The 13,441-nt window shown below is 44.1% G+C and overlaps 1 protein-coding gene across 1 annotated transcript in view; it reads right to left on the reverse strand.

Moving 5' to 3' along the window:
* Nucleotides 1-13,441, reverse strand: part of LOC132403085 (A-kinase anchor protein 12-like) — an 80,090-nt gene that overhangs the window by 37,594 nt on the left and 29,055 nt on the right. Inside the window, exon 2 of the mRNA XM_059986364.1 lies at nucleotides 10,326-10,428. Coding sequence (XP_059842347.1) covers nucleotides 10,326-10,428 — 103 coding nt within the window. The remainder of the gene's footprint in view (nucleotides 1-10,325; nucleotides 10,429-13,441) is intronic.

Raw genomic sequence — 13,441 nt, forward strand, 5'->3', positions numbered from 1 at the left:
AATGCACGGCTACTGCAAAAGAACACATTTCACAACATATGCTAGTGATGTTAAACCCAATTTTGATTCTGATTGGCGAATAGGGAGCAGCACAATTTTAAGGTGATTGGAGTTTTACACAGACAGAGTAGTGAATATGTAAAATGCTCTGCCAGACACTCTTGTCTTGTTCATACTGCACCAACCGCCACCACTGAGCTATAAACATGCAGGAACAGTGTGTGTGTGGTTACATGCCTTGCTCAAGGACACACACGCTGCCTCGGCTGAGGCTCAAACTAATGACCTTCAGATCACCAGCCCAAAGCCTAATCTTAGATAGGCACACGGAGAATAGAAAACTGAAGGATTACGTAGGAGGGAAGCATTAGATTGATCTTAAAGATGGTTAAAAGGACATCATAATATTGTGGGTCAAAGGGCTTGTAGTGTGCTCTAGTGTTCAAAGTTCTAAAAACAGACTTCATAATAAAAACATACTTAGGAAGAAATAACACAAAGAAATCTGCAGATGCTGGAAATTCAAACAACACACACAAAATACTGGTGGAACACAGCAGGCCAGGCAACATCTATAGGGAGAAGTGCTGTCGACGTTTCAGGCCGAGACCCTTCGTCAGGACTAGGAAGAAATAATTGTTTTATTATGAATAAAAACATACATTCATGGTCGATATATTCAGTAATATAAACTTACTTTTAAATGGAAAAAAAATAGCACAAACAGCACCGTGCTACTTGCGTAGACCCCGGGATGATATACACTTTTCATTGCCTGAGGATCTTCTCCACCCAATGCTGCCCCTCCGAGCGTGGAAGCGGACGGAGCCTACTAGATTTGGTCCTTCCCTTCAGAGACTTAGCATTCAATGCATCTCTCAGTATGCACTCCTACAGCCTGGACTGCGACAATCTGCAGCAGCTCTCTTACATACACCCTGCTGTGCTACAAGACAAACAAGTTTCAGAAAGACCAAAGAGCATGCTTCACCACGCTGATGGTCTCCCAACAACAGCTGATGTCTGTTTTGCCGTGTGTCCTCAGGAGCAGCCCATAGATCAGAGTCCTCTGTTACACGGCTGGTGGGATGAACCAGGACACAGCCCTTTGGAAGTCCACAGGCTGCAAAGAGATGGGTAACTACTACTTCCCAAGCGCAGCTGTCCCATGGGAAGTGTGCGTTGGGGATGATATTTTATCTGTACAGGAGGAATCTGACTGCCCAGGCACATTTCACCACCAAACAAGTAAGGACATGATGCTTGTTGGTGAGATCTAGTGATACGTTCTGCAAGGTGGTTTGGACAGTCTGTTCAGGGAAACACCCCACCACATCCATAGAATCCCTGACCCGCAGGATCTGCAAGGCATTCTGCACTGACACAGCCTGATGGACTTATGGTCAAAGATGTGTACTTTTAAGAACTCCTCCACAAAGGACCACTGGTGCAGCAATGTCCAGCTGAATGGGGCAAAGCATAGTAATGGGGCCTGAACTATCCTCTGCAACACCAGAGACAGGTAGGACTTCGGTACTGAAAGATACTTGGCACCCATGTACTTAGGCTCCATATACCACCTGATACAACCACATATCACCTGGTACAACCACACACATAGATGGTGATCAGGATGGAAGTAACATTGGATACAGTTTCTGGGAAGAACTTGCTTAGCAGGTATGTGCTCTCAGGGTTGCTGTACTTGGTGCAGATACCGCCCATTCCCCATTCCTTTGACTCGGTGATCACTTGTCACAAGGATCAATGCTTTGTCTGCCTCCTCAAGTGGGCAGAGTAATCCTGCAGTGCTAGTTAGGCACAACAGGGTGACTCACTTTGTGTTGTCAAAGCTAATGGCCAGTAATAAAATATTTTACCGTAACAAAACAAAGGGATTGAAAAAGATCTTAGATTTGAAATAAATCACTAGAAAGTACTATTGGTTTCATTAGCTTAATAACATCCTGGCGCATGCAAATTTCCCTGCAAAGCACTCCAATCACCTAATGAGAGTACACCAACTGACACCTAAACGAACACAGATCATACTTCAACAACATGCACATGCAACTGCGGTCTGCCCAGTGGGATGAAGACCACAGGTTCAGGTGCTGAACCAGACAACGATGGTGATGTCACAACACATGGAGGAGCCTTGCAGTCAGGCCGGTCACTTTGGTGTTTTTCCCCTACATTAGTGGTTACCCCAGATAACGCCTGCTACCTACCACATTCCTTTATTCTCCTTCTGTTCGACCACCTTCATAACCTGTTAAATACTAACAAATTCTGCTTCCAGGGCCCACCACTATTCTGGACTGTCTGTATAACATACCAGCCTGGCAGAACTCTGATTCCTAGATACTAGCTTGCAACTACCTATGAGATGTATTGAATTACTACAGAACTCAAAGACACAATCTTTTACTAGAAATGTCAGATTTCAAATGCGACCAAAAACCCACCGAAATGTTGCTGTGGGGTTTATTTCAAAACACTGATCCATTGTGTGGTAGACATCTTACACTAAGGTATTGATTCATATCTTAAGTCAATTCAAGGCAGCTGCAGTTAATCACTGAAAATGCAGGGGAAAAATCTCTGAACAAACAGACTCCGTCCCAATGTGACAGCTGCAGGCTCTACACCCTCTACCCCAAATCAGCACTCTGAAAGTGACAAGACATTTGCAGGATAACGACATTCACTCCCTCCATCCAGAGCACATTGTGCTTCCCTCCTGCAGGGTTCGGAACTCTCAGACTGACAACAGATCAGTTCCTCAAGTCTAAATTCATCTGAAGGGTTAAAGGACTAGAAAGGTCCAACACAATCTTATTTTTCAACCTGAAACCAGCCACGTTATGTACCTCCTCACTGCTGGTGTTTAGCTCAAGGTCAAGAACTATTTTATGAATAAACCAAGATTTGTGATATGTTGCACGTGGTATTTTAACAATCCAACTGACAACTATCCTGAGAATAGAAGATCTTAAGATGGGAATGAGAGAGTGGAAGAGAACAGTCAAGGTCACGCTAACTGTATCCTTCCAGCCTTCCCTTTGTTAACCTACTGGATGAAGGATAGAGTTGAACAATGCATGCCCCACCTTAAGCTGCATCTCACCAGCAAAAATCCTCACTATTTCTATAACTTGTTAAAGGAAATCTGGGATGAAAAAGCAACTTGGCAATTTTAAGAAATGATTGCTCAAATCTTCCTCAGGGCATTACTCTCAGCAATCCCAGCGTTGGATGCATCCTGAGGGGAAATCGAGTTGCTGATTGATCAACTGGAGCAAAACAATATATCCACAATTTAATCTTAAAATAAACCGTCATCTCCTTCAAAAATTGATACTTGTCATCCTTAAGTAGATTATTTTTTTAAAAAACAAAAACAGGTTGCATTCCCAATATCCCAACACATGTAACTTAGGAGTTTTAAATTCAACCTTCTACAAGACTAGGAGCATCGCGTCATTTCAGTTTTTAAAAAATAAATTCATGCTCTGAAGGGGAAAAATAAATCACATTTCACAACTGAAAGGGCAGCAGGAGTCTCAGAACAAGCAAATCCTTCCCACCAACTCGCTTCAGCACAATGCAAACGTACAAATGATCAGAGTCCAAGTTTAAACAGCTGAATTCACAAGTGACCCTTACCTGCAGCTGTTAGAGCACCTGACATTCTCTCCAGACCACAGGAAGAAATCACACAAGAACAGCTGACAGCCGAGCACTTAGGTTAAAGTGAACTGGTCCAGGTAATTAAAACAAATCGCGAAGTTCCTTCACTATTTTTACAGTGGATCCCTGAGAAAGGCACACTGAACGCCCATTTCAGCAGTCTCCTGTTGTGATGACTATACCTCACCCCTGCCCTTTCAGCTGACAACTGTCAGGCTACTGCTCTGTTGAGCGAAACACCTCAGTGGGGCTGGTTGAGAGAACTGATCGCATTCCTGCATCTCCAGTGGGCAGAGGGAAGTATGGGGGGGGGGGGGGAAATAGAGAGAGTCACATGGCCTGTGAGGACACCGACCCAAGTCGACTAGCCCAATCACAAGACAGCAACTGCTTCAAGTACAAGTAAAGAAGCTGAGTTTTCCCCACCCACTAGACATTTCCCAGCGAAGAGAAAATTCCAAGAATTTTATATACGGGGCAATGACAGAACAAGCTGGTGGGCAAGTTAGGAAGACAGAATATATTGCATAGCATTTTTTGTGAATACCCCCTCCTGAAAATGTCATTCATTCAACCTGCCCCTGCTCCCTGCGTATGGTGTACATATAAACGGAACCCTACCTATGCCAAACACCATTACACAGTTCTTCCTCCCCAGCCCCGCCAGCCCCATGCACAGAACCTACGTAAAGCAATGTACCTCTGGGTCTTACATTCAGTCCCAAATGTCAACAGAAGCTGCCAGTGCCTCAGCTGAACACAGGATTAGATTGCCAAACGCTCAAGCTGGGTCAGGGTTAGGGTCAGCAGCTGCATTCAATTTTGCTTGCTGCACAAGACAGCTTTGGGAGGGTGTTGCCTTAAGTTTACCAGAAACATTTGGGCTTAACCATTGACAGAATGTATTGTAAAGCCTCCCAAATGCAACATCTACCACCAAGGCCAATGACCACCATCCCAGTAGGCTCCCAGCCAGATCTCACATTTTCTCCAGTCTCAAAACATCGTTCACTGCCATTTTGTCATCTTTGGGCCCGCCCAACTCTTGGAAGTAGCTATCCCAAAGCAACGTGAGATCATCTTAACCTTACACCCACTCCAGGCAGCTCATCGCCACTTTTACTCATTAGGGATGGGTAGCAAGTGCTGTCCTTACAAGCAGTACCCAAATCCAAAAACATGAACAATTAAAAAGCCTAAAGAGAAATAGAATGGACTGGGTTCACATAGGCTTAAGTCTAAAATATAGAACAGTATGAACAGCACCATACAGGCACTTTGGACTATGATGTTGTGCTGGCCTTTTAATCTACTCCAATCTAACCCTTCCCTCCCACATAGACCTCCATTTTGCTATCATCCACGTGCCTTAAATGTCCCTAACATACCTGCCTCTCACACCAGCCCTGGCAGCACATTCCCTGCACTCACCACTGTGTAAAAAAAAAATCTAACTCTGACATTATCCCCATATTTTCCTCCAATCACCTTAAAACCCTCTCATATTAGTTATTTCCGCTGTCGGAAAAAGGCACTACTTGTCCACTCTATGCCTCCCCTCACCTTATACAACTCTTTAGTAAGTCACCTCTCATCATCCTTCACTCCAAAGAGAAAAGCCCTAACTCACTTAACCTTTCCTCAAAAGATATGCTCTCTAATCCAGGCATCACCCTAACAAATCTCCTCTGCACCCTCTCTAGAGCCTCCACATCCTTCCTATACGAGATGATCAGAACTGAACACAATCTTCCAAGTGTAGTCTAACCAGAGTTTTATAGAGCTGTAACATTACCTCATGGCTCTTGAACTCAATCCCCTGACAAATGAAGGCCAACAGACTATATGCTTTGTCAACTACCCTTATCAATTTGCACGGCAACCATGAGGGATCTATGGATGTGGACCCCAAGATACCTCTGTTTCCCCATACTGCTAAGAATCCTACCATTAACTCTCCAAGATCATCACTTAACCCTCCAATGTCACTTCTCAGCCCAGCTCTACATCCTATCAATGTCCCGTTGTAACCACGACAACCTTCGACATTATCCTCAACAGCAGCTATCTTTGTGTTATCTACTTCCACTTCCTCAGTTATTTTTTCAAAATCACAAAGAGCAGAGGTCCCAGAACAGATCCTTTTAGAAAACCGCTTAAGATCAAAGTACAACCCAAGCAAAGGTTTACAGAATTTGAAGAGAGTTGCCAGGTGGGGAATGAAAGTCCACTTTTGACCGTGAGTCTAGAAGAAGGGATAGAGCGCTCTGGGCATGTCAAAACACTTCATGTTGAGGCGAGAGGTCATTGAAGCTAGATCAGTGACAGATTTGGGTTAAGAAGCATGAGGAAGAGAACACTCAACTGTGAAAGGCAAGGAACAGGACTGATGTCCTTGGTCATCCCACTATAGGTGGCACAAATCCATCCCACCGTCCCATCAGATAAGCCAACTTAAGAAATTTATGTCATAGCTACACCAACACCCTGCAGGGCTTTGGACATAACTGTACCAAGTACTGCAGGTACACAGGCAACTCAGACTTCCAGGGCCAGGCCCTACACAACCCAGGTGCCAAAACAACCTGCAGTCTTGTGCCCTTGGTCAGACTATGAATCAGTCCACAGGAGATTCTTCCTATCCCCTCACTGATTGGTGTATTGTTGACGTAATTCTTCAGGAAAGGTATGAAAGACTTAGAAAGAGGTTTAATAAATGAAAGGCTAACCAGCAAAATCTTAAGATATACTTCTCCCAGTACCCTTTAACATATTGTCTCACATGTATCTACTTCACCTTAGAGACCTCTACCAGATTACTACCCATCAGTTCTTGCAGAAAAGATCCCTGCTCCTTATACTTTTAGTTCTGATATCTTCTTTAAAGTCACAATATGCACATGTCCTTTATAGAATCGAGGTCAGAAATGGGGCCCAAGGTTGCATACATATTTAACTTTCAGTTGTATTCCAGTGTTCTAATGACTTTTCGTAGCCTCACTGCCCTGCCCTGGGCTACAATAGTTAACCATCAATCTATTTGTACTCCCAGAACCCTTTCTTCTGTCACATTCGGGAACTTTCTCCCCAACTCTTTCAATCATTTCTTCATCCTACCAAAGCCTTTCATTGGAATTCCTTTTCTGATTGTGCCAAGTTTATTCAGCCATTTTGTCCCAGTGTTCCTTAGATCATAGATAGGAACAGAATTAGGCCATTCAGCCCCTTGAGTCTGCTCCACCATTCCATCATGGCTGATCCCAGATTCCAGTCAACCCCATAAACCATATGGGGTTCTCACCATATCCTTTGATGCACTGACTGATCAGGAAATGATCAGTTTCTGCCTTACATATACCCATGGACTTGGTCTCCACTGCAGTCCGTGGCAGACCGTTCCACAGATTCACTACTCTCTAGCTAAAAAAAAATTCCTCCAGTATCTCTGTTCTAAAAGGTCGCCCCTCAATTTTAAGGCTGTGCTCTCCAGTTCTGGAAACCCCCACCATAGGAAACATTCTCTCCACATCCACCCTATCTAGTCCTTTCAACATTTGGTAGGCTTCAATGAGTTTGCCATGCATTCTTCTAAATTCCAGTGGGTACAGGCCCAAGTTGCCAAATGATCCTCATATGTTAACTCCTTCACTCCCAGAATCATCCTTGTGAAGCTTCTCTAGACTCCCTCCAATAACAACTCATTCTTTCTGAGATATGGGGCCCCCAAACTGTTGACAATACTCCAAATGTGGCTTGACTGGTGTCTTAGAAAGGCTCAGCATTATCTCCTTGCTTTTATATTCTATGCTCCTTGGTACTAATTTAAAGTTCTATACAAATTTTGAAGTTCCACTCACTTCAAAGCTACATCTGAGATGCAAGCTGGTGACTGCAGTGCTGCTCCCAATGTTGATAGCATATTGCTTGAGATCTATTAAAAACTTTTTACCCAGTTCATCCATTATGCTACCTGCCCCCCCCCCCCAGCTGTTGAAAAACTAATATCTCCTATATTCTCAGTTTGAAACTTCACGTATACAGTTTATCTTTATCTTTAATACTTAAAAGAACAGAACCATATTGGGCTAACACAAATATCTATGCTGCCTACCAATTACAGTTTTCCATTCTAGATGCTCTGTTACATCTTTCAGTGAAGACTCCATAATCTCTCTTACCACTGGCTTAAACATCCCTGGAACCCACTTGGTATACCCAGGAAGTACAGCAGCCATTTATTAACTCTCTGGTATCAGTTACAATTTGTAAGGAGTCATAATAGTTCAGCATGGATGGTGGGATCTCCTTTATTATTTGAACAGCTCGAGGTATTATTTCCCACACAGAGAGCATCTGGGGTCCAGATCAACATCCAAGAGGCAATAGCAGGTGTCCAGTATTGCTTTGCTGTGAAAATTAGATTCACAACCTTGTGACTCATTTGACAAGATCTATGCACAGGGCCAAGGTGGGCATAGAGGCATAGTGAGCACACAGTTACATACCACACCCATCAGAAAATTATATCCTTTCCAATGGATTTCCTCACTCCCAATCAAGTTAATGCACCTTTCAAGCACTCCAAAACTATCCTCACCCACCTCAACCACATTCACCAGCGCACAATGACTCAGGTAACACACACAAAATGCTGGTGGAACACAGCAGGCCAGGCAGCATCTACAGGGAGAAGCACTGTCGACGTTTCGGGCCAAGACCCTCCGTCAGGACTAACTGAAAGAAAAGATACTAAGAGATTTGAAAGTAGGAGGGGGAGGGGGAGGGGGAAACACGAAATGATAGGAGAAGACCGGAGGGGGTGGGATGAAGCTAAGAGCTGGAAAGGTGATTGGCAAAAGTGATACAGAGCTGGAGAAGGGAAAGGATCATGGGACGGGAGGCCTAGGGAGAAAGAAAGGGGGAGGTAAGCACCAGAGGGAGATGGAGAACAGGCAGAGTGATGGGCAGAGAGAGAGAAAAAAAACAAACAACTAAATATGTCAGGGATGGGGTAAGAAGGGGAGGAGGGGCATTAACGGAAGTTAGAGAAGTCAATGTTCATGCCATCAGGTTGGAGGCTACCCAGCTGGTATATAAGGTGTTGTTCCTCCAACCTGAGTGTGGCTTCATCTTGACAGTAGAGGAGGCCATGGATAGACATATCAGAATGGGAATGGGACGTGGAATTAAAATGTGTGGCCACTGGGAGATCCTGCTTTCCTTCTTTTTGGATTCCAGACCTAACCAATTCCTCTCTACCACCACTCTCCTCCGTCTCCTTTCCCAACCTTTGAGCTTTGGTGTTTAATACTTAAACAGGATCACTAGTCTTAGTGCCATAGAGAAAGAAAGATTCCAGAGGTTCATTGCATGAGACTGCATTCCATACCCTGTGTTCCAAGATAAGCATGGATTGACGTCTCATACAATGAACCTTCAACCATTGCTTGCTAAGCGTGCATACCATCTATCTAGAGTTGTCAACAATCTAAGTGTAGGACGTTCCATATCAGTGTAAAGGGGGTTTCTTCTTTTTCCTTTGTTACTGTGTATGTAATCAAAATGGCTTCTTTGTTTTGTTAAAAGTAGGAATGCTTCTTTGTTGCAAGAGAGTGCTGGGAGCTTGTTTGGGTTAAAATTTACTGATAACAAGAATTGTATTCTTTTGTAAACCAATTGGGATTAATGTTGTTCTTTCTTCTGAGTCTGTAAGCTATTGTTGGCGGGCTTGGGCAGATCGGCGCGAGGGGGTGAGAGAGAGAGGACACGGACCCCAAGCGGGGATCCGAGGCCAGGAGGTACTCCGAGGAGGGGGGATGAAGCTAGATGTGCTTGGTTGACCACTTCGGATGGTCCTAAGCTGCGAGTCGAGGAGTTCGGAGGGGATCGAATGGTGGCCAGAAGACTTCAGTAATTGAGCTCCAACGGTTGTGCACGAAGTGGTTTGGACTTTGATAAGTTTGGCGCCTTTTATTTTTTTTCTTCAATATATACCATATCGTTATTAATCACTTAGTTATAGTAACCTTTATAAATTGTACTCATTTAATCGCATATGGTGTACTGTCTGCTTTTGGGCGAGGCGGGGACATCACACAGCATCCACACCAGCTGATTACCCAGTTTGGCGGGGCCGAAGGCTGCTCCCCCTAGACGGAAATGAGCTGAGCGAGCCTGAGGCGACCCAGGGGGTTACATCCACTGTTGGTGTTAGTGTAATATAGGGCAACCAAAGCATTTCTTTCCACTAACTAATTCAAACTCAGACACATTATTGCCAACTGTTGGAGTCATACATCTCAGAAAACAGGCCATTCAGCCAACCCAGGACCAATCCACACTAATCTTACTTGCCAGCATTTGGACAAAGAACTATAATGTTTCGGCAATTTCAAGTATTTGTGCAGATGTTTGAGTTTTGCTGTGGGGCCCATGGTCACGAGGAACTAGATCACATCAGAAGATTTTGCAAGCCAACTTAACTAGGAGAAAATCTGTGCTGGTCGTGTCTCCAAATCCCAAAGGGGTCTCACACCTAGTTACCTCAAAGTAGCATCACTCTGTTCTCTCCAGAATCATCACTCACTACCCAACCCCAACCAAGGCCTCAAAAGAAAACACAACTTGCTTACCTTGTTTGGTATCTATATCTTCCGGAATCCCATTTAGCTCCTCTAATTTTTTATCCGTTACATCTCCCTGAATTCCTGAAATCTGGTCAGTTTTCAGAACAGACTGTTGGAAGAGGAGGAGGACAAAGTTATTTTAGTTCAGCCTGTTAAACATATACACTACTTAACCTTTAGACACTATTGAAAAAGAACTCTGCTCATTTCTGGAGGAAGCCATGATCACTTCGTACAAAATGCAAGGGGCATTATATAATATTGCCAGGATTAAAATGCCCTCCAAGTTCCATGGAATTTGTTAGGTCTGTTCAGGAAGGTTTCTTGACACTGCATGCAGATAAGACTACAAGAGGAGAGGCTGTACTTGATTTGGTATTGGGAAATAAACCTGTCTGGTGTCAGATCTCTCAGTGGGAGAGCATTTTGGAGATAGTGATCATAATTCTAACTCCTTTACAATAGCATTTGAGAGGGATAGGAGGTCAAGTTAGAAAAGCATTTAGTTAGAGTAAGGGGAAATATGACGCTGTCAGGCAGGAACTTGGAAGGATAAATTGGAAACAGTTGTTCTCAGGGAAACGTACGGAAGAAATGTGGCAAATGTTCGGGGGATATTTGTGTGGAGTTCTGCACAGGTACGTTCCAATGAGACGGAAAGGATGGTAGGGTACAGGAACCGTGGTGTACAAAGGCTGTTGTAAATCTAGCCAAGAAGAAAAGAAGAGCTTAAGAAGGGTTCAAAAAACTAGGTAATGATAGGAATCTAGAAGATTATAAGGCTAGCAGGAAGGAGCTTAAGAATGACATTAGGAGAGCCAGAAGGGGCCTTGAGAAGGCCTTGGCGGACAGGATTAAGGAAAACCCCAAGGCATTCTACAAGTATGTGAAGAGGATATGATGTGGAAGAATAGGACCGATCAAGTGTGACAGTAGAAAGTGTGTATGGAACCAGAGGTAGCAGAGGTACTTAATGAGTACTGTACTTTGCTTCAGTATTTACTACGGAAAAGGAGCTTGGCGATTGTAGGGATGACTTACAGCAGAATGAAAAGCTTGAGCGTGTAGATATTAAGGAAGAAGATGTGCTGGAGTTTTGGAAAGCATCAAGTTGGATAAATAACTGGAACCAGACCAGGTTACTGTGGAAGGTGAGGGAGGAGATTGCTGAGCCTCTGGCGATGATCTTTGCATCATCAATGGGGACGGGAGAGGTTCCGGAGGATTGGAGGGTTGCAGATGTTGTTCCCTTATTCAAGAAAGGGAGTAGAGATAACCCAGGAAATTACAGACTAGTGAGTCTTATTTCAATGGTTGGTAAGTTGATGGAGAAGATCCGGAGAGGCAGGATTTATGAACATTTGGAGAGGCATAATATGATTAGGAATAGTCAGCATGGCTTTGTGAAAGGCAGCTCATGTGTTACAAGCCTGATTGAATTTCTTTGAGGATGTGACTAAACACATTGATGAAGGAAGAGCAGTAGATGTAGTGTATATGGAGTTCAGCAAGGCATTTGATAAGGTAGCCCATCCAAGGCTTATTGAGTCCAAGGGGACATTGCTTTGTGGATCCAGAACTGGCTTGCCCACAGAAAGCAAAGAGTGGTTGTAGACAGGTCATATTCTGCATGGAGGTCGTTCGCCAGTGGTGTGCCTCAGGGATCTGTTCTGGGACCCTACTCTTCGTGATTTTTATAAATGACCTGGATGAGGAAGTGGAGGGATAGTTTAGTAAATATGCTGATGACACAAAGGTTAGGGATGTTGTGGATAGTGTGGCGGGCTGTCAAAGATTACAATGTGACATCGATAGGATGCAAAACTGGGCTTAGAAGTGGCAGATGGAGTTCAACCCAGATAAGAGTGAGGTGGTTCATTTTGGTAGGTCAAATATGATGGCAGAATATAGTATTTATGGTTCTTGGCAGTGTGGAGGATCAGAGGGATCTTGGGGTCTGAGTCCATAGGACACTCAAAGCTGCTGCGCAGGTTGACTCTGTGGTTATGAAGGCATACAGTGCATTGGCCTTCATCAATCATGGGATTGAGTTTAAGAGACAAGAGGTAATGTTGCAGCTATATAGGACCCTGGTCGGACCCCACCTGGAGTATTGTGCTTAGTTCTGGTCGCCTCACTACAGGAAGGATGTGAAAACCATAGAAAGGGTGCAGAGGAGATTTACAAGGATGTTGCCTAGATTGGGGAGCATGCCTTATGAGAATAGGTTGAGTGAACTTGGCCTTTTCTCCTTGGAGCGATGGAGGTTGAGAGGTGACCTGACAGAGGTGTATAAGATGATGAGAGGCATTGATTATGTGGATAGTCAGAGGCTTTTTCCCCGGGGCTGAAATGGCTGCCACAAGAAGACATAGATTTGAGGTGCTGGGGAATAGGTACAGAGGAGATGTTTGTTTGTTTTTACACAGAGAGTGGTGAGTACATGGAATGGGCCTCCAGCAATGGTGGTGGAGGCAGATACAATAAGGTTGTTTAAGAGGCTCCTAGATAGGTACATGGATCTTAGAAAAATAGAGGGTAATGGGTAACACTATAGGTAATTTCTAAGGTAAGGAAATATTCGGCACAGCTTTGTGGGCTGAAGGGTCTGTATTGTGCTGTAGGTTTTCTAAGTTCTGTTTCTAATCTTAATCACTACCTCAGTGTAGCATCACTGTAAACACTTCATTCAACAATAGATTTCTTTGTTCTAACTGTAGTCTTTCTGGTTAAAATTATGTCTGATGCTTAGTGCCTGTGATGCTGCTGCAAGTTTTTTATTGTACCTGTGCTTGTATATACAGTTGGCCCTCCTTATCCGCGGGGGATTGGTTCCCGGACACCTCGCAGATACCAAAATTCGCGGATGCTCAAGTCCCTTATTCAACCTGTCTCCATCCAGGTGGACCTTAGGACCCAGCGGAACCCCGGACCTTATTTAACCTGTCTCAGTGCCGTGGACATTAGGACCCTGCGCCAGAGCTCTGAATGCACAGCGTTTCTGTTCATGAAAATAATCACGATTGAAAATGAAGTGGAAATAGTAAAGCGATTGGAAAGAGGTGAAACGCCATTGGTCATTGTAAAAGCGTTACGCTATGATCGGAACAATTTTAAAGGAT

The sequence above is a fragment of the Hypanus sabinus genome, chromosome 12, assembly GCF_030144855.1.
Source record: "Hypanus sabinus isolate sHypSab1 chromosome 12, sHypSab1.hap1, whole genome shotgun sequence".
NCBI lineage: Eukaryota > Metazoa > Chordata > Chondrichthyes > Myliobatiformes > Dasyatidae > Hypanus > Hypanus sabinus.